Genomic DNA, 26748 nt, shown 5'->3' with positions numbered 1-26748 from the left:
AAATGCCTTCTCTGCCTGCATCATTCACAAAACCTTTTTTTTTATGTCTTCCTTAACTAAGAGCAATTACCAATTAGGGCTTATTAGTAAGCTATGTAATTTGAATTTACCAGACCGCCACCCATTATTGACTAGATTAACATCTTGTCTCTCACTACCCCAGCCTATGTATTAGCAACACAGGCTGAAGCTAATAATTGCTTTAATTTTTTATTATCTCTATTTTTATTAGCTAGCTACTGTAGCTGTTTTGGTTTCATTTGTAGTGTTTTAGGCATACACTTAAACACTTGGACTTTTTGGACACATTTTTGCATGCATTGGATGATTCTCAAACAGTAAGCAGGTGTAGTTTTAATTAAACCCTTTTTTCTTTTTATTAAACTATCTCAGTATATCCATCACACACCAAACACATGAAACACTAACCTTTCTTCATTAAAGAGAGAGAGAGACCAATATTTGGATTTCTTTTTTCTTCTCTAGAAAAAGTACAGTCATGCACAGAAATGCTAAGTTTAAAATAAATCTTAAAAGCAAAGTTCGCCTAGTCTCACGTCCTTTCATTTTACAGCCACTCAGGTCTTCTTAATGGAAATGATTCAAGTGCATGTTGACTTCTCATCGTAATGTTAATCTACATCAGTGTCAGACAAATTTAAAACCTTGCATTAACAGACCAGTTTGTCCAGAGAAGTGACGTTAAATAATCTTACCTAAAAGGAGCAGATAAAGCACAGTGCAATTATAACAAAAATGATAATATTACAGTGGAGCTTTACTAAATCACAATAAGCCTACTTTTGGCACTTAATTACATTTAAAGAAAAGTACTTTTGTATCTTTAATCAAGTGGAAATTTAAATAGAAGATGTTTAATTGTGTCTTTGCTTTCAACAAGTACAGGATTTGTGTTCTTGCCCATCACTAATGAGGACTTTTCTGCATTTCATTCGAATAAGAGGAAGTGGTTCTTGGGGTTTGTATTGCATGGTGGAGTACTTGTAGAAGAAACCATTATGTGACCAACACAGCAGGATGCATGATATGGAGGATGCTGCGCCCAGTGTCCTGACCTCTCACTTGTCCTCTCAACTTTTTCAGATAAGACGGCTGCAGAAACTGTTACATTTAATTTTTATTTAATTATTAGTAATGGGCGTTCATTATTAGCCATGTTGAAGCTAAAGGTGCTTGTATTTATTTTTACAGAAAATTTTGAATTTTTATATTGGTGCCAAATCGATACTTTTATATCGGTACCAGTGCCTAAATGGTGTCTGAACCAATCTTTTAAAAAATGGTGGATAACATTAAAGAACAGCTTTATATTGAACAAAACTACACAGTATACACAGTATTTAAAATATACATAAATATAAGTAGATACAATACACAACTAATTTACATACTACTTCACCCAACTACAATAATTTAACACCAATAACAGCAACATATTGATATTCTTGGTATGCTACAAACCAGCCTAAAATTTTAACTATTCTTTCACAGAAATATGACCATAATTGTCTTATCTGGCAAAATACCACACCTCACCAGATTTTTTACTAGGATTGGTCTGACTTGGGTCAGGGACCCATACACTTGGAGCTGATGTCTGCAATCTGTGCATCCCTCTGCTTTTAACTTCATCCCATGTGTCCTCAAATGGTTTATTAGGTTTGATGTCTTTCCCCCACAACAAGAAACTGTTGAATGACATTTGTTGCATGCAGTGTTGGTGTGGGTTTCCATCTTTCGGTCCTCACACACGTCGGTCCTCGGATAGTCACATAGGTGGAATAGGGGTATAACAGCAGGAATAACAGAGGGTTAGAGTACTTGGATTTCTTTTTTGATGTAACGAGTAATCTGTTAGTTAGTAATCTGTTAATAAACGTGTTAGTTCCACCATTTAAGTACTCAGTTATTCAGTTATATTTTTATATATGTAATCCGTTATTTAGACAATTTATGTAATCCGTGAGCCAGACAGCAGTCATTCCCAATCCATTGGTGTGTGTGTGTGTGTGTGTGTGTGTGAAAGTCGTCATACAAGCCCCGCCCCCAGTAACCCGCCCCCCTCTGTTATTCCTGCTGTTACATGTATACCCCTATCTCACCTTTGCGATTTGACTATCCGAGAATCGACGCGCAGAAAGATGAAAAAAATCTATTCAAAATTAGAAAAAACAGATCAAATGTTGGAATTTGTTCATTATTTACAGAACCATTTTTCTGTGAACCATTATTTGGAAGCTTTTAGTGTTGTAAACCTGGTTGCTGTAATGATCCTGTCATATAGATAACTTCTCTTGTAAAAACTGTGCATTTTCGTTCCGTTTTGCATTCTAAGATGAAGACCAGGGTGTTTAATATTCCTGCTGGATTGTAGTTTTTAAACTAAATCATGTCAAATGCATTGTTGGGAAACTATGAATATCAGAGATTAATGAAGTGCTTGAAAGGTGCAGAATGCACTGCTTTGCAGTGGGAGAAAAAAAAAGTGCTGGCTTTTAAGATAAGCTCTTGTTATGTACGGCATTTGGATGTAATGTTATGGAAATTAAGAACACTTCCAGGATGGTGTACAAGATAAATTATGGGCATTATTTTCTATTTGCAGTTTCTACATGGATTTGTTACAGTTTAAATGTGGTAACACTTTTTTACCGACTTTGTACCTTAAACAAAATTATTTATCGTGAAGGTTAAATATTCATTTAGAACGGATTTTTCTGCTTTTCCTTGTGCAGATGCTAAAGAGGGGGAGTGTTTTCAGTAGTCTAGTAGAACAGGATACAGTATGCTATTATACATAATCACTGTGACACGGTGAGAGTTAAGGGAAGCATGGAATGAACTTGAGAAAAGACAGAAAATTAGAAAGGTGAAATGTGAGTATCTTAAAAAGTAGGTAAACGTGCATGCTGCTGTTAGTTCGTTTGTACTGGCAGTGATAGAGTCACCTTTTTGGTATTGTTGATCTTAAGGATTGCCATACTGTGGTATGTGCCAATGATCGGTGGGGTTCAGTAGAAAAAGGCAAGACAGAATGAAGATATATATATATATATATATATATATATATATATATATATATATATATATATATATATATTTTTTTTTTTTTTAATTAATTACAAATAATTATAAATAAATATTAAATTATGTATAGCTTAAGTTCTCTGAACTTATATTGCCTTATTAATTATGTATAGCTTTATATATATATATATAAAGCCTGAGCTGCTGCACAAAGCATTCATACAGAGCTGAGGTTATTGCTGTGAAGTCCAGATATAGAGCGATGAGTTAAACTGAAACTGGAAACCAAGCCTTCAGATTCCTCCTACATTTACAGTCTCATCTTTTACAAACCAATGCCAAATCTTTATAGTACCCTTATCTGGATACAGAAGCAAAAGAAAGGTAACCTGCATGCTTGCTTGGTTGAAAGTTTACCCAACACAGAAAAAACATCAAAAGATTTTGCCTTGAAATCCATTGACCAGCAGTTCTCAATTCAATCTCTGTTGAAAGAAAAAAAGGAGGGGTGCTGCATAGGACAGAAGGCTTATTGGCACCCTTGCCCTTTAAACTGATAAATAGAGCTGGGCTTGGATGTGATGTTGAGAAGAGTAGATAATCAAGCATGGAACACAATTGTGAAGCCTGAGACCTCTAACTCTTTTTCTCTCTCTACCAAACACCCGTCATCTAACCCTTTACTTCCTGCCTTTCTAGCCTGTTCGTCCAATATGAAATGATTTGAGACAGTAACGATGTCTCTGGAGTTATTGAACTCTGAATTTTGCTATAGATTTAAGTCGAGGCATCAGACATAAAGCCAATAGGTGCTGGTGCCATCAACCTTTTACACGGAGAGCTACATTCAATAAAGAAACAAGCTCCAACACTCCAGACCTCCAGGAAAACATTATATAGTGGCAGATCTATAAGGTTATTTAAGATTAGTCTGAACAGTGATGTATTAACACTCTTAAGCAGCTTTCAGGCATTCTTAGGGCATATTTTCTGGATGTTGGCATGGCCCTGGGCCAGGAAGCCAGACTCCTGAAATGACTGCTAAGCCGCATTAAATAGGAATGTTTCCAAGGCTTTACACAGCTGTTATCTTGGTGTGATGCACTAGCAGAAAGATTTTAAAAAATAAAAAAGCGAAATCAACAGGAAAATATCCTATCACAAATTTGCCCTTCAGGAAAGGAATTTCTTCAGTTACGGCATGCCTTCTAATAATGCTTTCCTCTAGATTCAATAATAATGCAATTCTAAAAGGAAAAAACCCTGCTATGTAAATCATGTAATTCCATTTCAAACCAATAACTTTCACTTTGTTCCTGTTGTTTTCTCTTTTACTCCCTAGTTTAAAATGACACATTTCTTATTGTCTCATATCATAATGTTAGACATATCCGATTTTTTTTCTTTTTTATTTCCAGAAAGGTGTAGCCATAAATTTCTAACAATTTCAAGCCAGCCTCTTCTACTTTCACAGATTTAATATCTGATATGTTGGCATGTGTCATGTCAAGGAATGGTCAGACCAGAATTTGTGTGTTATTATTTTTGTCAAAATCCTCATCCAGTGTTGGCAGCATGGAAAACAGGAGGAAAGCAGAGGACAATATCAGTAGTGACTATATTCAGTGGAAGAATAGAGGGATTGGTTCTTTACTCTGTATTTGGGGAGTTTCCTATTGAAACCAAGAAGTATCTGAAACAATTACTCAAGAAAAGGCAGTCATTCAATGATGAAGTAACCGTTTTATCCTGATGAGGCTCACTGCGAGTCTCTGGAACACTAAATCCCTGGTGGGAAAATTCACTCCAGGTGGGACATTAGTCCTGAAATTATCTATCTATCTACACACACACACATACTGTACACATACTGTACACACACTGACACACTCAATCACCTACATGTGATTTTGCATAGCTAAAGCACCAAAATGCATGTTTTGGACAGTGGAAGAAAAACCATGCATCCATAAGGAGGGTATGGGAAACCCCCACTCGGACCGTAACCTCAGACAGAGCTCAGAACTAAACCCAGAACCCTGACGCTCTGAGGTGGCAATGCTACTTCATCTAAAATATCATAATAAAACTCCTGTAGGAACACTCTGTAAATCCCTCCACACTGCAGTCCCACCATTACTGTCTCCTCTCCTGTACCAACACATCTCTCAGTGCAGTAGTGCCAGCAGTACGTAGCTGCAAAAATAGCAAAAGCTAGCCATCTGCCTTTTTTCCGCCTTCTCGACCTGATCGTGTGCAACCGTTAAGCTGTTAGCTAACCTTCATATTAAATTGAGATGCAGGCTTGGGCTGTACGAACGTTCACTTTTTCTTCTACTGTGATAGACTTCTCACAAATATGATGTTTTTTACCTCGGTTGTGACATATTTTAAGCATGCTGAATTAATGTACGGGTTCGTGCAGGGCATTCCAGGGACATATGCTTTCACAAGACAGACAGATATGGGTCATGTAGAGTTATGAATATAAACAGTCAAGATAGATCTGTCCTGTTTGCCCCTTATCCTCTTGTCGACATTTATCAGCCCAGGTCTGTGAGTTTGATGAGCTCTTTTTTTACAGGCAGGAGTCTCTGAGTCTCTTCTGGCTGGGCCATATGCAGGTGTTTGAGATTCAGTCTGATTGATTCTGCCGCGGCCATGTGGAGGTCACCGAGCCTCAGTCCTGCCTGTGCTCTGACCAGCCTTGAGCCACTAGAGTTGGCAGAACTAAAGAGACATTCATCTCATTTTCTTTCCAAGAATGAGGACATTTTTGGCTGGTTATGAAAATATCTGAGTACAGAAAAGGAGACGGGCTGTGCTCTCGCAAGAGATGTGCAATATTGTGGCCTCGGCTACAGAATAAATTTAATCCAATTTTATTTTTATAGTGCTTTTAAGAGGAGACGTTATTACAAAGCAGCATTACCGAGAATGTGAATGTTGATTTCGACTGTTAATAAGCAAGCAAAGGTAACCATGGAAAAAGGGAAAACTCCTTGAAATGGTTTGCAAAAAAACTCTTGATTTTTTTTCCCTCATCCTCTTCTTTGATCTGCATGAGCATATTATAAATAAGATTTAATTACATTTCATTTGTATAGCACTTTTAACAATACACATGGTCACAAATTAGCAGAAATAACCATTCTGGATATGTGAACTAATGAGTAAGGTGATGGTACTGTAGCAAGGAAAAACTCCCTGAGATGAACAAAAGGAAGAGGGACCAGACTTAAAAGGGTGATATCAAATAGTACAGCATAACCATAAATAAGTCCATTCTATAACTGTAAGTTCTGAGGTTAAAAGTGCAGTTGTATAACAAGAAATGTGAAATGTAAAGTCCACTTTGTTAAGGTTACTGACTGTTTAATGATGGAGACTTTGTGATCATAGTTCTAATGATTGCAGTTATAAACCATCATAGTAAAACAGCTTCCAGTATATCACCGCAATCCACACTTCCTGGTTATTATGGAAAAGTCATTCTAGGGTACAATTCTTTGCTAGAAATGACTGTATCTGAGTAAGATTATCCACTCAAGAAAGGGTGATCACTCGGCAAAAACAGTTTTTTGCGAAGCGCAAATTGGTAATAATGTCTATGCGTCCTAAGTAGCATGTGTATACACAAACCTTTGCTCTTTCGATTATTTATACCTTTCTGTCTTCCAGTGAACCTGGATGTCTTGGCGCTTTCACACACAGCACACACCTTAGGTGGTATACTGTCAGCCAGCTGGATTTTCTCTGAACTTATATTGCCTTATTGATTTCTTGTGGAGCTGACATTTACACCAGACTCTGTCAAGGAGCTTTCGGCCTTCATCAATGAAGTCAGTCCCTTAATGGCGCTCCTGGCCAAGACACCTACCTGGGCCTTCAATGTGAATGCCATAGCTTACAGCGCACTTATTCTGTTAGGTCCACACTTTTTGTCACCTGAATTTTACCACTGATTTTTTTTTGCTATTTTACCTTGACTTTAATGACTTTAACCCCCATGAGACCACCAGGCTTCTTGCATATTGAACTCCGAATAATTTGTTTTATGTTTTTTATTATATATATTTACTTGTCTTTTTGTTACATTAATTGCTACACCTTTAAAGTAAACTGCAATGCAACATATATAAATAACTTATAGTTTAACTTATAAATAACTTATTTAATTTATTAAATAATTTAATTATGAGTTATTATAAGGTAATTATAAGTTTCCTTTGTATGTGTCTAAAAATCTAGTGGGTTGTGTCTTTAAAAGTAGATTAATGTACCACCCACATTGTGATGTACTGTACTATATCTGACAATAATTTCAAGAGTGTGTGCAAATTAATTCCACTGAAGGGCAGATATTAGATTTGCATAAGCATTTTCCCACTACTTGAAGTCCAAATAAAATATTATTTCATTAAGGTTTGACAATAATGTCTTATTATTGTAAAACAATTAGTGTATTTCTTGGAATAATATAATGGAAAATTGACTGTATGTTGATATTTATACTCACGCCACTAATTCACTACACCTCAAAATTAAATGTGACTTAAATTACGGTTATGTGTAAACAATTGGTGGGTTAATTAACTTATACCATTGCAGTAAAATTACGGTTCATGAAAAAAATGTGCCTAAAAATATCGTCATCTTTGGTTAAAAAAAAAAGAGCATATATAATCCGCTCTAATACAGAGTGCTATAACATGGAGTGAAAAACTGAAAACTTCCATCTCAGACCCAATGAGCCTGAATGGGACTCACTGACTCGAATAATCAGCCAAACAAAAGGGAGCAACTCACAGTCATTACTCTAAGATTCACTGACTCATAGTGATCGCCTGAGTGACAGATGAGGAAATATCAGTGTGGGGTGAAAAAAAACTCACTGGCTTAAAGGGCGATAAATTTGGGCTTAGCATGCAAGATATCTTAAAAATGTGTTACACAATTAATGATTGTTAAAACGCAAGATCTTAAGAAACACAGATGGACACATAAAAGCGACAAATTAAATGGAAAAAAACAACATGCATTTTGGTAAACAGTAGTTTTTGAACTGTATTAAATGCATGAGCATGATTCTTCTAAAGGAAATGATATTAGTTAGTGGTTTTATGTCTAAAATCTCTTATAGTTCATGGATTGGGTTGAAATATGGTGAATGTAGTGATTGTGCTATCTTACAGGACAAGTTGACTTAAACCATGCCAACTAAATGCCTGTGACAGTAAAACTTTTCCATAATATATTTTTTTCCCCTCTGCTGTCCGTCTGTACTGTACAGTAGCTTACTCAGCCCCAATCACACCGTGTACTCCTTTGACCATATGTCTGACAACTTGACATCATTTTAAAGTTACAGTTCCACAGTCTGACTGTCTTCCCTTCATCACTAAGTGACTTTTATACTTAAAAGCTTGTCTTCCTTTTATACTCCTGACATTTCTCTAATTAAGACAGAGCACATTAGCTGCAGTAACTTCAGAGCTAGCACTCTCAGGGTTTCCCCCTGTGCAACTTTTTTTTTCTTTCCTACTTTTATCCTCCTACAGTAGGATTAAGGTCGGAGCGTCTAACAAGACATTTAGGCAGATTGTGACAGAGTAGGATTACAGCTCTGTAGACATGATAGCTCTTTACTTCATGCTGCCTTAGATAAGAAGCATGTGATGGGTGTTTTTAATCCTGGGGGTTTACAAGGGTGAAAGAAATAAGGGCCCAGACATGGAGAGTTCGAATCCAGAACCGATTTCCTTATAAATTATCCTTATGACTTTTGAGGTGCATGTTGAATGAATGCTTCCTGTAGACGCAAAGTCCGGAATTAACTTAGAACGGAAGGAAAATGGATTCTTACTAGTCACAGAAGACAGTCGAAAATTTGTTAAACAAATGCAAGTTTAATCACACGAAAATGTTAAACACCAGTTGGTTCCTGTATCCTATGATATCACATTTTTAAAATCCCTAAACTCGTGCTTCCTCAAACATTTAAACACAAAAAAATAAGATGGTAATAAAATTGTTTCTCCCTTGTTTCCTGCCCGCACCACCTCACTCTTACATGACAATCAAGGAACAGAAATCGTATACCAAAAACAGAAGTAATACTGAATATATATACACTGTAAACCCGAATAAGTTGGCAAAATAAAAAAAAAATACTATTTAAAAACTCAAACACTCAAAACTCAATACTATTTAATAGCAATAATCTTTTTTTGTTGTTGTAGCAAATCAAACAAATTGTTGTTGGTCTTTCGGCTGCTCCCTGCAATGAGTCGCTACAGCAGACAATCTGGTCCGCACACAAGCTTGGCACAGGTTTTACACCAGATGCCCTTCCTGACACAACCCTCCCATTTTATCTGGGCTTGGGACAGGCACTTCATCCAGTTGTTGGGAATCAAACCCCGGCTTTTCGCATGGCTGGCGAAACACCTACCACCGAGCCACCAGTGCCCTATTGCCCTGATGATGTCAGACACAAAATCGCTAGTTTGAAAAGTTTTAAGTTGGTGGAACTTTAAGGTGACAGTTACTGTTACTTAAGTACTTACAGATACTTAAAATATCAAATTTCTTCAGCTAACTTGAAGAAAACTGATAAATACCAAACTGATAATTTTTTTACAAACTGATAAATACCAAAAAGTTCTAAATACTCATTAAGGTCTATTATTGAACTAATTGTACTTATTTAAGTTAACAGGACTCGTTAATATCTTTAATTACTTTGAGCATTAGGGTTTACAGTGTATACAAAATACACACATATTTACATATGGAAAATTTAAAGAAAATTATACTTTACGTTATTACATGCAAATCAACACACAAAGCAAACTCTTATAATACAAATTATTGACAGACTACAGTACATTGGCTCCTACACTTCCAGTTAGCAACTTAATTGCCCTAGTAGACAGGTCACGTTTTAACAATGTTTTAATATGCACACCTCATTTATATTATGATATCAGTTCAAACTGTGAATGAAATTGAACTCAAATTCCCCTCTGTGAAACAAAGACAAGACACCAGTCTCTCAGTAGAAGCTGATAAATCTCATAACCCGCCTATATATCTTAGATGAGCCTTGTAAAGCACAATATCCTCTCTTATTTCTCCTGGATAGCTGGCATTCCTTCATCCTTGCCTCTGCGCAGTTATTTGTTTTTCTTTTATTTCTCTGCTGCCTTGTTATTGTCTCATTCCCACTCACTCAAACTGGTTAACTAGCCAATTTTCTCTGTGTACCCTTCTGCCTCTTAAGCCTTTGGTTCCAGTTGTAAGGGCATGCCTGAATCAAAGGCAGCTTGTAAAAGAGAATTAAAATGTATCTGTGTAGGACGGTGGGGGGCATTTTGCAATTTTCTCACTTCTGTCCCTTTAGTTAGTCTGTCAGTACCAGTCTCCTTGACTGTGCTTAATATAGATCTCACACTGAGCTGAATTATTACAAACTAATGAAGTCAACTGCATTCGGATTCAAGGCAATGATACGGTCACCAACTTTTAAATACATTCAGTTACTGTGTGTAGAGAAATAAAGGCAGAAAAATATGTGTGTGCATGTGTGTGTGTTTGCTGGAGAGAAGCTACATGGCAGGGGTTGGATGCTAAATGTAGGAGGTTCCCTCTGTCTGGATGCTATTCTCCCCAGGAGTATGCTCTGAGCTGAGAAGAAGGCAGGCCTTTACAATGCATGTGTACTCTCCTTTCTTCTGACACTTCAAACAAGTGCACGTAGCTCTCTGGGTCTCTGGTTCTGTGCATCAATATGTGAACCTAGACTTTTTCACACTCGTCTCTCAGTACTACTGCTTCTGCTCTCTGCCAACGAGTCTTACTCTTTTTCTTTCTATGACTCGAGGGCTCGTTTCTGTAGAGGTGTTGCTGTCTGTATTTAAAACAGTTTATAGTGTTGTTGAATTCTTGATCAGTCAGATGGTGTTAATTAGGTTCCAGTTCAACAGTGTTGGGCGTTGGTTGTAATTCAAACCACAGGTTAATGTCAAGGTTCTTGTTTTAGCGTTATTGTTTCTTAAGTATCTCACGACCATGTATGGTGGATGCTAAACCTAATTTAAGGATAATAATTAACAGAGTACAAATGTGTTGTAATTAGTCCGTACATTTTCTGGCAGGGTGTCATGATCTCCAAAAGATGAAAAAAAAGAGGTGATGGTAACTGCTCCTCGCTCACTCCAGAGCTTCACTAGGTAGGTGAACTTACCTTCTGCATGTGGTTGAAGAGACGGTGCCACGGGAAGGGCACGGCTGGTGATTAATCCTTGTTAATGGATCTCGGGCTTCTGCCCACACTAAAAAAAACAAGATCTTGAGATACGTGGATCTACAGGAAAGAGTTGTGCGGGAGACGCATAACGCGATAAGTGGCATGCGAGAGGCTTGATGTTATGCACCCCAGGGACTTGAAAGGTGCAAATGGCGCCCTTTGATCGCCGCACTGAGGATAGCCGTGAGCAGACTGCTGGAGCTCCTGCGGCACTTGCATTCTCAAACAGAGCCGGATTTTGTGACCTTGCCGCCAAAGAGGTAAAGGCGGGAAAAGCCGTCCAGCCGATGGGTTACCCGATAGATACCCATCTGTCGCTGTGCCAATGAGAGCTGGGAGGTGCTGATGAGCCATTCGAGGAGGCACGCAGGAGCCGCTGCCCACACGCTGCCCACACAGACTCCCGCTGCCACCACTCACTAGCCTATAATTTTTTCTTTGCATGCTGCTGGGCCGTAAATGAATGTAAGGACTCTGGTTGCTTTGTCATACCAGTTTCTCAGTTCAGGTATTTAATGTACGAACCCTCACCTCAGACTGCTGTGGATATGTTTGCTTAAAAGAGCGGTGTCTTGTCTCATAGTGGAGCTTTACATTACAGCTTTTTATTATCGCCGGTTATTTTTAGGGTTTAGTACGGTTCAGTTTTCATAGTATGTTTCCCTTTTTTTGGAGGGAAGGCATGCAGTGGCCTGCTTTATGCATATTCAGTTTATATACGATAAACTGCGGTGTTGAGTGACACATATGGCCACGCCCACTTTAAGGAAAAAAGCGATAGATTAGTGGTATATAAATTATTCTCATTTATCAGGAGTAAAATGTTTAGATGATTGGGGTCAGGTGTACTAATCAACTACAGTACATCCCCATTTCGCATGGGCCATATCACACTACCCCACTACTGAGTAATTTGCTGTAACTGCACGTATCAAAGTGTTTTATTCTTCACATAGTGTTCTCTCACATATTTCTCAAATTGTTTCCTGGTGAAAGATATTTTTGTCTTCTCATTAAAAGAATAAATACATCATTCATTACAGAGTAAACTTATGTCAGCGTGGTGTTATCTGTTGCTTTCTGCTTAGGTTTGCTTTGTTTTTTCCATTAACTCTTCTCATGTTTAATAATGATTACTGTCCTTCACTAATTAATGTAAATAACAATGCTTGTTTGCCTAAGATAAAACGAAGGTCCTTTTATTCTCTCTGTATTTCTCTCTCTCTCTCTCTCTCTCTCTCTCACACACACACACACACACAACTCCCATACAAAAGTTAGTGCAGCACAAATTGTGAAAAAAGGTCAATGCTGGCCACAAGAGAAAGACATCCGACCACCCGGTGCGCAGCTAAGAGCCCGAGGCCATTGACCTGCCCTGTAGACTCCCAGATCCCAATCCGATCAAGCTTCCATGAAATTCCCCAAACAAAAAAAATCCAATCCATCGAAGTCCCAACCCTCAGCACCCAAGGGATCTGATGCCAACATCCTGGTGCCAGGTACCACAGCACATCCCCATAGGTCCTGCCAAGCCTTGTGGCACAAGGGAAACCTAAAAAATGGGTGGTTTTAATGTTATGGCTGATTATTGTTTGCATTTATGAGTCATAATAGTCTATACTAGGTCTTTTCATTTCTTGCAGGTCTCAGATTTTGTCCATTTGTTAGACAAAAAAACGTGATAAATCACAGAGCTGTATTTTGATAGAGCTGATTATACTGCTGGTGAAGCAGCATGCGGTGTTGCAGTATCACCACTACAAGGTCTATTGATTGATCCTGAGTTTAAGTTACTCTCTGTTTGGAGTTTCTCATGTCCTAACTGTGGCTTTGTGCATTTCCTCTAAGTTTTCCTGGTACTTTTCACCGCTAAAACATGCCATCATGTTAATTAGGTATGCTAATTCACCATTAGTGTCTGAATGTCTAAATGCAGTTATCTTGAGCATGCCGATTAGAATAACTGAATAAAATGCTCAAGATAAATAAATGATACACTGAGACATACTAACACTCAAATAATAGTCATATGTAGTACATGGAAACTTACCTGACCTTAGGGTTTAACACTGGGAAGTGAAGCTGGGCTCAGAAAACACTGTAATTTTCAAATCTGAAATGTCCTCATTGTTCCTATGTCCCACAGTTAGTTTCACCTTTCGTCCTGATCAGCACTCTACAGGAGCGACTGACAATCTTTTCAATTGTCCTTTATTGTTTTAACTTAAGGTTTATATGTTCAGATTTGTTGTATTTATGCTCTTGTCCTTGGTTCTTGGCTTAATTTTACATTTCTCATAAATATACAAGGCTGAATCCCACATGATTTTGCATGTCCCACTTACTTTTTATTCACTGCACTGTACCATAGAAGTGCCATATACACTACCAAGGGCATTGTTAACATGACATTTGAAATTCAAGCATGTAAACTTGTGCATTTCTTTCATTTGTTGGAGTCTAACACAGTTTGCATTTTAAAGTATCCCCTTTAATTTTTTTCCCTTAAATTTTCACTTTGATTTCATCATAGCCAGTTCCTCCTAGGTGGCACGGTGGCTTAGTGGTTAGCACTGTCACCTTGCACCTCCAGGGTCGTCATTCCGACTCTTTCAACCCAACTTGGGTCTGTGTGCATGGGGTTTGCATGTTTTCCCAGTGTTTAAATGCTTTCCTTCCATAGTCCAAAGAGATGGATGATAGGCATTTCCAAATTGCCCATTGTGTGCCATGCAATAGACTGGCGGGCCATCTAGGGTGTACCCCGCCACATGCCCAAAGTCTCCTGGGACAACCCCCCCCAGTAACCCTTTACAGGAGGAAGTCATGTGGTGGTGGTATGTATATCTTATATTTAAATAAGTAATATTTTACTTCTGATGATTATTACTACTGCAAACAGATACCCTCCAGAGAAACTTTTCCAGGAATCGTTACGTGATAATACAGATGATGGGATAGGGATGCTGGGTTTAGATTTGAATAGGGATACAAAATCATGCTTCATGTTTTTTTTCTATGCGGAAAACCACTAGTTGTGTCTGTCCAGGATGGTCTCTTTTGAAACTGTCCAGCCACACTCTTCTCTACTATTTCTCTAACTTCCTCCCATATGCTTCTACTAATTAAGAGTGAGGCACACCAGCTGTGCATGAGCCAGCCTGGTAATGTGCATGAATCTGACAGCTGGCTGCCCACATGAGCCACTCTACCTCCACTGCATTTTCCATTCAGAATTTTCGCAAATCAAGCTAGCATTATGACAGACCAGATTGATCTCTTAATTGCTTGAAGATTTGACTTAATACTTCAAGAAAAGAATATTTTATTCACTTACATTTTAAATTTGTATCCAAATTTAATATTTAAATGTACACAATTTCTGTGTACTTAGGTAGCTTTATTAATAATACATCATCATCATTATAATATACATCTTACATCGTTAGTCTACATAGATTTTCTCTTTTTTTTTTCTTTTTCTTTTTTAATATATATTACTATTTTAGACCTGCCTACATGGTAGAAATAAATTGGTAGCTCGGCTGCAGATGTGGTGTTCAAGTGCTCCTGGAAAAACTCCGTACCAGATTTATTTATATTGTAAAAAAAATTAACAGCTTTCAAAATCCATTTCCAATCCAAGGTTGTCGTTTGTGCAATTCTTTGAACCAGGCTTCAAAGAGAGTAATGGTTCCTAGATGCTTATATGCAGCCATGCTTGTATTATTGTCAGAACAAATTTGTGCTTCTTCCGGTCTAAAATCGGTGATTGATGGAAGACAAAAATAGGTGTGAAAGAGTAATAATGGTAGCAGGAGCAAAAGAGGGAGTGACAGTAAGATGGACAGATATGTTCACCATGCCTGCAGGGTTCTCACAAACCCTCTGACAAGCTCAACTTCCAAGCTTTATCCTGACTTTGAGCACAAAGCCCGAGTGAAGTTATTCCCTGTGAAGTTATATGGCATTTAAAAACCAAATGATTACCTTTATCTTTTAATAGGCAATACCACTTTGCTGAGAAGAAGACAACCACAAATTACTTTAATTGATCCATTCAGTTTTCTGTAGAAAGCCAATGTTCTTACTTTCTTTAAAAGCTGCAGTGCATTGTGAGGAGCGGAGAAAATGAACTTGGTGATTAATTTTAATTACAACAGCCTACAATGACCCACCAATTGTTAGTTTAAGTCTTATATTATTACGTGGAGAAAGCATTTACGGTAAGCCTTAAATTGCATTGCAAAATAAGATGTAAATTGCACAGATCATTAATAGATTCCAGGAACATTCTTCAGTGAGGTGCATACTTCTTCTTCTCACTCAGCACATGAATTAGGTAGACTATAAAGACATACAGTGATTTGTGGAAGAAAATGCTGTCTATGTGCTTAATTTACCATGAGAATAACTCATTAAAAAGCCCCTGTGAATATGATCAGCCTACAGTTTGAAATTAAGCTGAGGAGATAAATTACAGAATTGATTTCTTGCATAAGTTATTCTAGGGCTAATTAGCATGTGTGGACGATAATCACTAGCAGCAATGCAACTGATACGACTGGGACTGCATAAAAGTATTCATATATTCTGCTGTTTCTTCCCCAGATTGTGTGCGCTGCAGCTCGAGAAGAGGCAGAGGAAGCAGCATGCTCACCTGGCTTTCAGGTGAAAAAGTACCATGTGGAGTATAATGGAGGGTTCCTGAAAGGTCAACCTCTCCTGCAAGGTAGGGAATGCATTTGGATCATGGAGTTTGTTATGAGGGGCGTTCAAGACGAACCAGGATTTGTGATGAATTTGTGAACCGAAAAAAATAAGCGACATTTACTGTACAAAAGACTTCAAGCGCAGTACAACGATGAGGCTGTGGTAAACCGCCAATAGTGCAAAGCTTTAAAGAAGGCCGTACAGTACGTCTGCGAATTATGATCCTAGCCGAGGAGGCTCGGAGGCTACACAAATGCGAAAGAAAACTTTCTACCTTGATAGTATCCAAGCATTAGTGTAGCTGGAGATTATATAGAGATCTTGTTATTCTGTAGAATCCTGAGAAAAGTTCCGGTTTGGATTAAATTGTCCCTCGTTAAAATTCGTGGGATTGAATTTCTATGATGATTAGTATAGTGGCTACTGTATGTTTAAAAGCAGCGATTTGGCTCATTCATTTCGATCAAGGATTTCCATATGAACATTGTACACAATCTGCATTCATATACATGTTACTCGTAATCTGATTTACAGTTATTCATGTGTGGAATGAATAGTCTAATAACTTTGAAAGGGTGAACTAGCAAGGACACGTCTTTGTGATAGGGATAGGGTTGCCATCTGGCCTGTAAAAAACAGAATCGTTCCGTAAAATATGGAACGATATTTGTTCTGTATTTTTAAGAATCAAAGTGAAAGGCCTTCGGCTGGCGCAGGGGTAAAGCCCCATCATCCGAAGATCGCTGGTTCGATCCCCGGGTGATGCGGTTTCCTCTCACAGCCGGAGGCCTAGAGAGAGAGAGCTGATTGGCCGAGCTCAGGGGCGTCTGTGAGCTTGCGCAAGCAGTTCGAAAAGATGCGGTCGGCTGGCGTCACGCGGTTCGGAGGAAACACATGATAGTCTTTGGACTTAATGTGGGAGCCCCCTGGTGACGGGGAGGAATTGGCCACGACTAAATTAGGGAGAAAATCGAAAAAAAATTAAAATATTTAAGTGAAATCTATAGGAGAGAGATTTTACAGTTTAGACTACTAAGATACGGCGAACAGTATTAGATAAAATCAAAAAGTCAGTGGATAAAAGGAAACCCTCCTCTCCTTGGAAAACCACAGAATAAACCACAGATCGTTTATAATACTGTGAATATACTGTATACTGTACTGCAGTCTTACAAAAAAGTTCATTCTTCTGTTTGCTCCGAAATCATTAAGAATAATATATAACCAGTCTACACGCCCAGCTGGTGAAATGAGTTTTTAATTGGGAGTCCTGATGTTTGTCAAATTAAATAAATATGAATAGGTGAGTATAACACTTAGGTTAACTTAGCTTGCTGAGTCACTAGCTTACATAACTTTGGACATCATATTTCTTTTAATAAATAACAAATAACAAATCGAATCATACTGCTTACAGTATGTTGTTAATTTAATCACCTGCTAATTCGCATCCATCAGCCAGCTCTTCCCCATCATATCACAAATTCCAACCAGCTTACACGTTTGTCCTCTGATAGACGTGAAACCAAACCAACCGCGTCTTTTTAAAATGCTCTTCATGCTGTAACTCACTCTGTGGAAATTGGTAACTGCACTTTTCCTCACATGTGGGCAACAGATGCCAACGATTTGCAAGTGTTGCTGTGACTGACAGGGAAGAGAGAGTATGCAATCCCCCACATCCATCCTAAGGAAGCGTGGGCAATTTTGTTAAACATTATGTGGGTGTTTTTTTTTTTGTTTTTTTTTAAAGGACATTTTTTTGCACTAGAATTAGATTGTATCCCAAACATGCATGCACAGAACACAGATGCACACAAATTCCAATAGTAAAAGTAATCAGACACTTTAGGCGATTTCAATAGTTACTTAAATACTTTTTCTGAATGTATTATTATTACTACAACATTATCTCACCTTGTTTATTTGGATAGAAATTTCATTTGTATTGGCCTTTAAATATTCTGATAGAAGTGCATAACTGCATGCTTTTTATTCTGATTGGGTTATTAACAGATTATTCGGCTGCGTTTAAACACAGCTTGTGTTTGACTGTTTGTTTCTCTAGGGTCTAAGCGAAAGGTGACTGTGTAGGCTGATTTTTTACCCTGCATCTATTATAATACATGTCTTTCTGTGCTGCAAAAAAACCCTCCACAAATATTCTGGCACTCTAAATTACTCCTTTTGATTTTTCTGATGTTTACAAAGGCTTACATGGATTCTCACGCAGCATCTGCTGAAGGGAATTTCCTTCTCTTTGACAAAATCCCCTGGGAATCAGACATATCTGTCAGTACTGCATGTGAAGTTTAACACCTGCCCCAGTGCTTTCAGATTTTCCATGCCTTACATACCTTCATGACAAATTTTTAATAACTAGTCTTATGGTGTCACCACATGCTTCATGATTGAATAAATCCAACCTGTAAGGCAAAGTGAGAAGAAAAGCTAATGAAAGAGTAATTAGTGCTGATTGCATGTAAATGAAACAAATGATTATGTACAAACAGGAGATTTTAAAAACAAGGAAATGCCTAGTGCACCAATTAGTGCAATCGAAAAAGAAAAACGAAGCCAAGTCTAGTCGGGCTGTAAATTAATTGAAGTAAATAATACTTCAGAAATGAGTTGAGCATGATTTAACTGGTCAGCCCGCAATGGCTCCCTCCCGGCGAAGCCACACTACCCGCTCCCCACTGTGGAACAGTTTGTATGTCAGAGTTGTCACAACTCAGTGGGCTGCAGCTCCTCTGAGATTCACTGTAATGTCTACAGGAACATTTTAAGCTCCTTTGGGATCTGTGGTAATGTCTTGCTGGCATCGGATTGGTTTCCCAGTGGGAGACCAGCTTTCCTGCCAGAATTTCTGTCTCCTTTACAGAAAAATTCACAGCCATGTCAACAGGTTGCGCAATAAGGTAGAGAAGAATGGCTTTCCACTGTCAGCCAAACATCTTCTTTTATATGGGTGCTTGTGTGCATAGTGTATTATTGATTTGTTTGGTGATTTCAAGTAATTGAACTAAGCATTTGTTTTGACTGCTGATTTTAACTGCTTTAGTTCTAAATGGACTAAAATGTCATAATTGCTTATTTAAATGTATGTATGCTATCACATAATGGGCAGTAATGGGCAATGATGACTCAGTGCTTAAGGCTCTGGACAATTGATTAGAAGATTGGCGGCTTCAAGCACCAGCACCACCATGATGTGATAGGCGAACCCCTTAGGGCACCGTATAGTGCGTGACTCTGTGCTCTGGCCTTTCATACCAACATCCAGGCCAGTCTTAAAATGTTGCCAGAATGTCCTTTGTATGCTGCAGCCTTTGTTGGAACTAAAGGTCCCGAACCTTTTACTGCATCACAATGCTTAGAAGTGAACAAAATGAGATTTGTAAAGACATAGTTTGGCAGGTTGGTTTGGAGGAACTCAAGTAGCCTGCAAATAGCCCTGGCCTCACCCCCACAGAACACTTTTGGCATGAACTATATAACTGAATGATCCCGACATCAGTGCATGACCTCACAAATGCTCTTGGGGCTGATTGAGCACAAATCCCCACAATAATGTTCCAGTGGAAAACATCAAAAACTGTCTTTGGAATAAGCATTTTTCCAAACACATAGGTTTTTAATTAGGTGTGTCTACATAATTTTGTTTATACAGTGTAGTTGCCAAGAACGTGTCTGATTTTGGATGACTCAAATTACATAGTTTGTACTCTAGTGCTGTAACCTCACTGCGGTTTCAAATAACTGAAGAGGTCAGTGCTGAACCAATACAAAGAGCACTGATAATACTCACTCACTCACTGATAATACTCACTCACTCACTCACTCACTCACTCACTCAACCCACCCACCCACCCACCCACTCACCGTCTATACTGCTTTATTCAATCCATCTAAGTGCACACATATACCACTCACTCACACACTCTGGGAATTTGGGAACTCCAGTTAACCGAACCCGCATGTCTTTGGACTGTGGGAGAAAAACCGAAGCACCAGGGGGAAAACCACCAAGCTGATCCTAGAGGTGCAAGACGACCTAACCACTAAGCCATCGTGCCTCCGCAATGATAATATATTCAATTCAATTTATTTTATATAATGTATACGAGAAATGCTTCTGCTATAATTATATAAAAATGTAATAAATGAATGAAATCAACAGTTGATATTGTACTGAGGACTGACATTAAGTGGAGTTACTGTTACGACCATGAGGTTGATTATTATTTTACATCAATTCTCAGATGGTTCAAAGTTTCATTAATTGAAGAACATGTCACAACAGATACAGTCGGGTATTAGAACAGGCTCAGCAATATAGACATGGACGGTGCTACTGCTGGTAATAATCAGTATCTAAACAGAATCAAGAACTCACCATTAGTGGGAAATGCATACTGTTTATTTGATGGTGTTTTTATACCATTGTTTTGCCATCTTGCACAACAGCTCTGTGATCCATATACATTGAGACATAGCAGAGATCTGCTTTACTGTGCATCATCACACACACACACACGCACACATGCAGAAACACCACAGTCCTCCTCAAGGTCATCATATCAAATAGCCAGGATTCATATATTACACTTTTCTATGGATTTTGCATGGATTAATGTGGGGGAAAAGTGTTTCATATCCGCAATGGGAATGTTCCCACCTCATGAATTACCATTAAGTCTTGCTGGAAACACATTCCTGATGTCACAAGTGGTTACTTGATGCATGCAGATTTATGTAAATGTTCAAAGTTGCTCCTCTCTTTTTCCTGGGCCAGGCCTGTGCTATAATTATGGAGATGGAAGTGGTTAGGAGGAGGATGACTTTGCTGGACAGGGTGTCCTGGGTTACAGATATTAATTTATTGTACTTGTAGAAACAACCAAAGATGAAGAATATATTGGAATAACAGTGGACAGTACAGCAACAGTGTTTGCACACTTTCAATTCCTTTTGCATAGTCTGTCCTTTGTTAGCATACGGAAGCTCCCTTACCCAAAGCCATGGAGCATACGGTATATACAGCCTGATAGCTTGCCAAATATTGTTATTTCCATATGTCCAGATCTGATTTCATGAATAATAAGCAAGCATGTGCACAGGTGAATCAAGCTGTAGTCCTTATAAATGCTGATCAGGTTATCTTTTCTCTCTGTCAAGCCATGACCTTGTGTCACCCCTGAGTTTGTGAGCAGCATACACAGAGTATATGTAGACTAAAATAGTGCCAAGTCCACATCCACACCGCTTGAAGCCGATTTCTTTTTTTTCTCCTTCGAAAACCTCCATGTAAGCCAACACACACCGGGGAATAGAACTAAATTAAAACATGATTACTTTCACGTCAGCCAACCAGATTGTGCAGTCCAAATGAGGAATAAAGTTCTTCCCATTTAACCTTCTTAATAAGTGCAAGCAGTAACAGAGATGCAATGTTCCCTCAAATAGGTCTTTTTTTTATATTACTAAAATGTAAATCAAATAAAGTGGCAGCCTTCCCAATCCATGCGTGGCAGGGCAGTTCATCGAGGTGTGATAGTTTTCAGCCTACGTGTTTCTGCCGGATACAGGTATACCTCTTCCTCACACTTTAATGAGGACGAGAAAATTGAATGCAATTTTATGAAAAGCCAATGAGATTGATCCTGTCATCCCTTCAAACCGCCAACCACTAATTCGACACTTGCTTCAATTTCGCATGGACATTTTCTCCCCAACAGAGAAATATGGATATGCACCAGATGCTCACAGATGGACATTTGTGCTCCTCTATCTCAGGAAAATGGGAAAAGCAAAGTTCAGGGAGTTCAGAAATTGGACAGTAAATCTGACATGTGACTAACTACAGTCTTTTCATTCAGAATAAAATCTCACCAACAAAATGCAGGCAGGTATACTTTAAGTGTTGTGCGAAAGTCTTGAGCCATCCCTCGTTTCTTCATATTAATCTAATTCAATTATATTTATATAGCGCTTTTAACAGTAGTCATTATCGCAATTTAACTTTAAAGAATCATAAGAATTATGTAAAATGAGTTTAAGAAGTGTGAGTAAATTTGTATAAATCTTAATTATAAGGTTGTCTTATAATTAACCGCCGAGGGTGAGAAAAAAAAATCGCTGCGATGGCAATAGGAAGAAACCTTGAAAGGAACCAGACTTAACAGGGAACCCATCTTCATTTGGGTGATAACTGATAGCAGGAAGTGATCTGCAGTCATACTGCTTGTTAGGCAGCTGGAAGTTCAGTATAGGAAAGGTGTTTAAGTTAAGATGGAGTCCACTTTCGTTATTGAAGGCTAAGGTACAAAACTGTTTGTGGGAACAGTTGATTTGACAGTTGATTTGACAGTTTCGGCAGCAGCAGCCTCATTTCCCCTCTCATCTGTTCCAGCCACTCGGCAGCCAGCAACACCAATATAAAAATTACCAGACTGATCATCTGTCATCATTTGCACCTGTTTCTCACAGGTGTATGCCTAAGTTATTTTTTTTATGATATAATGATTTATAAGTCACTGTGTGGCACATTCCTCTGAAACTGGTCAGGTACAGGGACTGGGCTGAAGATAAGAGTAAAAAACTTGCCAAAAATGACAGCCAAAAAAGTCCCTGAGGAAGCCTGGAGAACTATTCCTCAGGACAACATTAAAATCCAAGAAAGTCAGGCTCTTTGGAAGCATAATGTGAAGAAATTAGGGGTGGCTCAAAACTTTTGCACAAAACCTTATATTGAGCTCCCTCTCTTAAATAAAGTAACCGCCCTAGTTGTTCCAGCTCTGTAGTTTTGCTAAATTGCGAATACATTAGCTTAAGCAGCTTTTAGGAACAACATGTAAAATTAGGACACTATTTAGAATTTAAATGATGCATATTATTGTAGCTCGTGTGTTATGCAGTACACTTCTGCTCGTTCCTGTTCTGCAAATGAAATCATACAGCCTCATTTACTGCTTTTTCCTCAATGTTGCATCATACAAAATCAGATCTATACAAGCCTTTTGAAAATTATTTGTGAATAAAAATGTAAATGTATACCATCTAAGTGTAAAAAAAAATTTTTTTTTTGCCTGTTGTAAAATATAAGCATGATTACACCCACATTTCAATAGTGAAAGCACAGAGGACTGCAGATGGTTTGACCTTGTCTGACATTCAGCCCATTTCTTATTAATTGCATTAAGTTGAAGAAGACTCCTTATGGCTCTCCTTGACACCTGTATATCACACCTGATTGTCATTATATCAAAGCATGTAGTGTCTGGTGCAGCCTAATATCTTTCAATCAATTTGATTAACAGTAGACATTTTATCATCTGTTTTAGATTGATTTTGGAGACTTTGGAAATATGAACAAATGCACACACAAGCATGGAAATGATGAGTCATTGTGATACATATTCATCACCATAAATGCTTTTGAAAGAGTGAAGGAACCTCCAGGCCTTTGCTATTTAATAGAATACAGTAGCTGTTTTAGTGGCTGTAAATGGACTAATTTTTTTTTTCATGCTCAATAAAACAAATCATGCCATTTTGGAGTAAGTTCAGACACAGTGGGGAACGCCAGTGGGGTTTTTCTTGGATTTGCTTGGTTTATATTGTCAGCAGTTAATAATGTTGTCAGCACTTCTAGTGACATTTGCAAGTCAAGCTAATGTAACATAATACTGATAAAAACATGACGTCAAAATTATAGGGGGAGATGCTCGTACCAATGATTGTTTAATGATAATAATAATAATAATAATAAGAAGAAGAAGAATAACTGGGGAAAAAAACAAGGAAATGATATAAATATTGGATAAAAAGATAATTATTTTCATCTGTTTTTATGACCATTTGTTCATCTACCTTACTATATTAAATATAAAATATATGTCTCTCTGAGTACATCTTATCTTCTATTCCTTGTATCTTGGCTTGCTAGGAATCAGAAACCGAGCTGAGCTGCTGTAGACATTTTGAAGTTAGACTTCTGTTGGTGTAAAAACCCTGGCCCAAAGATACTCCAAGCACACAAATAGGATAAAAATAATCTGAGGTGCAGAGACCAGTGTATTGTCTATTAAAACATCTTTGCTGAGTCTCTAAAAGCTCAGTCAAGCTAGTGCTGGAAACTAGTTGCTGTGAACACTGTGACATGGATGTACAGAGCAGCAAAGCTGCATAAGCTCCACACAAAGTAGGTATGATGATCTGATGGCACTGAGCAGCATCAAGACTGCTCAGAATAAGTGCACCACTCGGAACAAATTGAGAGTCAAAGGATCTAAGCACACCTTATCTGCCTTCTATGAAAGCAGCAGACATGATGAAAGCCATCAGGTGCTGCACCAAATTTGTGGTTGGTGGACATGTAGTACCTCATGCATAATAGTTTAAAATTAAAAACCTTACCAAAAAAAAAAAAAAAAAAAAAAAAAAACTAATCCCAAATTTTACAGTACCATTAGTATTATTAGATAAACTGCTTAGTGCATACTGTGCTTTTTGGGATGCAGACTTGAATTCTCCTTGAATATGTATTGTCTTGCCCCTGGCAGCCTTCAGAATAATTTGCAGTGAAAAGCAGGGCACAGCATAGCACAGCCCACATGATACTAGTTATTCACAATAGCATTTTTATTCAGGGAATGCTTAAAATAAAAATAGAAAAAAATCCCTAAAAGTAACCTTCTATTTACTTAACTGAATCAACAATTAAATAATTCAATCACACATGACAGACTAAAAAAAAATTTTGCATTAGAATCCAGTGTATAGCCACATAATGTTTAGATTTTTAGATTCTCCAAATCCTATTTTTTACATTACTTTTAATACAAAACCAATATAAGCCAATTCCAGAAAATTTAGGGCACAAGTTGGTATACACCCTGAATGGGGTGCATCTCACGGGGCACAAGCACCCAATTTATACACTATTGCCATTACTTTGGACTGTAGGAGAAAACCAGTTTACAGGGAATTCTCCAAGCACAAGGAGAACTTGAGGAGAACTTAAAAAGTCCATGTACACTGTGTAAAGGCAAGATTTTAACCCTAAACCCTGGAGGTATGAGGCAACAGCACTAACCACAGCAGAAGATTTAGATGTTTTATAAATGAAGCCCCAGGTCTAAATCAAAGTGTTTAGAAGAGCTTTCCTGTCTTAGCTGTGGACAAAGTTCCATATCTAGGCACTCTCTTAGACATAACAATGTTAAATTAATCACTCTTTGAACACACAACAGGCTGCACTGGGCCTTTTTGGGCCAGCTTTAATTGACTATAAATCATGCACACACTTGATAAATGACAGTAATTACAAAGGCTTGGATATGATGCAAAGATCCATACTTCCTTTAAATAAAGAGGGGAATGATCAGCAGATCTTGAGACCTGTGTGAGGAAGTGAAAGAAAGACACCATATCTCCACTGCAGCTTTAAGCTGTCTCACAATTGGACCGCAGTGCCATGGGAACTCAGATAACATGCTGCTGGAGAAGACTTACTAATGGCAGTAGTAGACAGAGACTACATAATAATGGGTATTTTGCATGTGCGTTTTATGGGTAATGTGTTTATAAAAGAGAGAACCATCTGTATCATCTTACATGGTCCCGATGGTCTTTCCTTGACAGTCTTTTAACTTGTACTTGAATAACGGACAGTGGTGGAGTGTTCACAGAGTCAGTGAGTAATACATTGAAAGAGGAGTTTAGACTTTAATGGAGAATTTGGAAACACTTTCGTTTAACATGTGAGGCACCTATTATGCAAAATTCCCTCTCCAGTCTCTGGAAAGGTCTCCAGTGGGCATATACCCAACAAAAACGGTTAAGTAAGAATGAGAAATATTTTTTTTTGTATTTTTTCATGCTTAAACAACCGACGGAATTTGCCTAGACCCTCTACCAGCTCCTCCTATCTCTGCGCTTCACAGAGCACCTGTGAACAGCAAGATTTCACTAATTGCAGCTCACATCAAGTGAATTTCTTTTTATGTATGATAGAAATATTCTGAGAGCTATTCCCAAAGTTTTCCGTGGGTGTATTGGACTGCTTCATTAATATGGGGTAGTTCAGTGTTGGATTGGCTTCAAGAGTGAATTGATTTTCTGTGACTTAACTTCAGATCCTGAAGCTGTAAATGTTTCTAGTTTAAAAAGTTATTTACCGCTTGTTTATCAAGACATCTTAAAGAACTTAGGCACATGAACTTGAGCTTGTTCAAGTTCAAATTTTAGCTGGTATTGCAAGCTGAATCAGGATCTATCTTCAGGCTAGGCATTTTAAGGAGTATTCAGATTGTACCAAAGAAATTCAGTTTTTGGCAGTCTGTTTTATAAGAGCTAAAGACTTCTAGGTAGTGGTTAGCTGTTAACAGCATGTAGTATGGATCTAAATCCATGCTCCTGCCTTTTTTTTGAGAAAGAGAACTACAAAAGGCTAGGCTAGTTTTATACGTTGGTAGTGAAAATGCTTTATTTCTCCTTGTTTTGTTTGCCTGCAAATGGGTGGGAAATGTCTGAAAACTGGAGCTTATCCCAGGAGACTGAGGGCAGAAGACAGGGTTCACCCTCCACAGGGTGCCAATCCATCGAAGGGCACATACTGTACACACTCACATGCTTATTCACCCACTACAGGCAATTTGGAAATGCCA

At 38.1% G+C, this 26748-nt stretch overlaps 1 protein-coding gene across 1 annotated transcript in view; it reads left to right on the top strand.

Moving 5' to 3' along the window:
• cdh13 (cadherin 13, H-cadherin (heart)) overlaps nucleotides 1-26748 on the top strand; it is a 421723-nt gene that overhangs the window by 83282 nt on the left and 311693 nt on the right. Inside the window, exon 2 of the mRNA XM_053500544.1 lies at nucleotides 15974-16094. Coding sequence (XP_053356519.1) covers nucleotides 15974-16094 — 121 coding nt within the window. The remainder of the gene's footprint in view (nucleotides 1-15973; nucleotides 16095-26748) is intronic.

The sequence above is a fragment of the Clarias gariepinus genome, chromosome 7, assembly GCF_024256425.1.
Source record: "Clarias gariepinus isolate MV-2021 ecotype Netherlands chromosome 7, CGAR_prim_01v2, whole genome shotgun sequence".
Classification (NCBI taxonomy): Eukaryota; Metazoa; Chordata; class Actinopteri; order Siluriformes; family Clariidae; genus Clarias; species Clarias gariepinus.
Note: the sequence above shows the minus strand (reverse complement) of the source record. Positions and strands in the feature narration are given on the sequence as shown.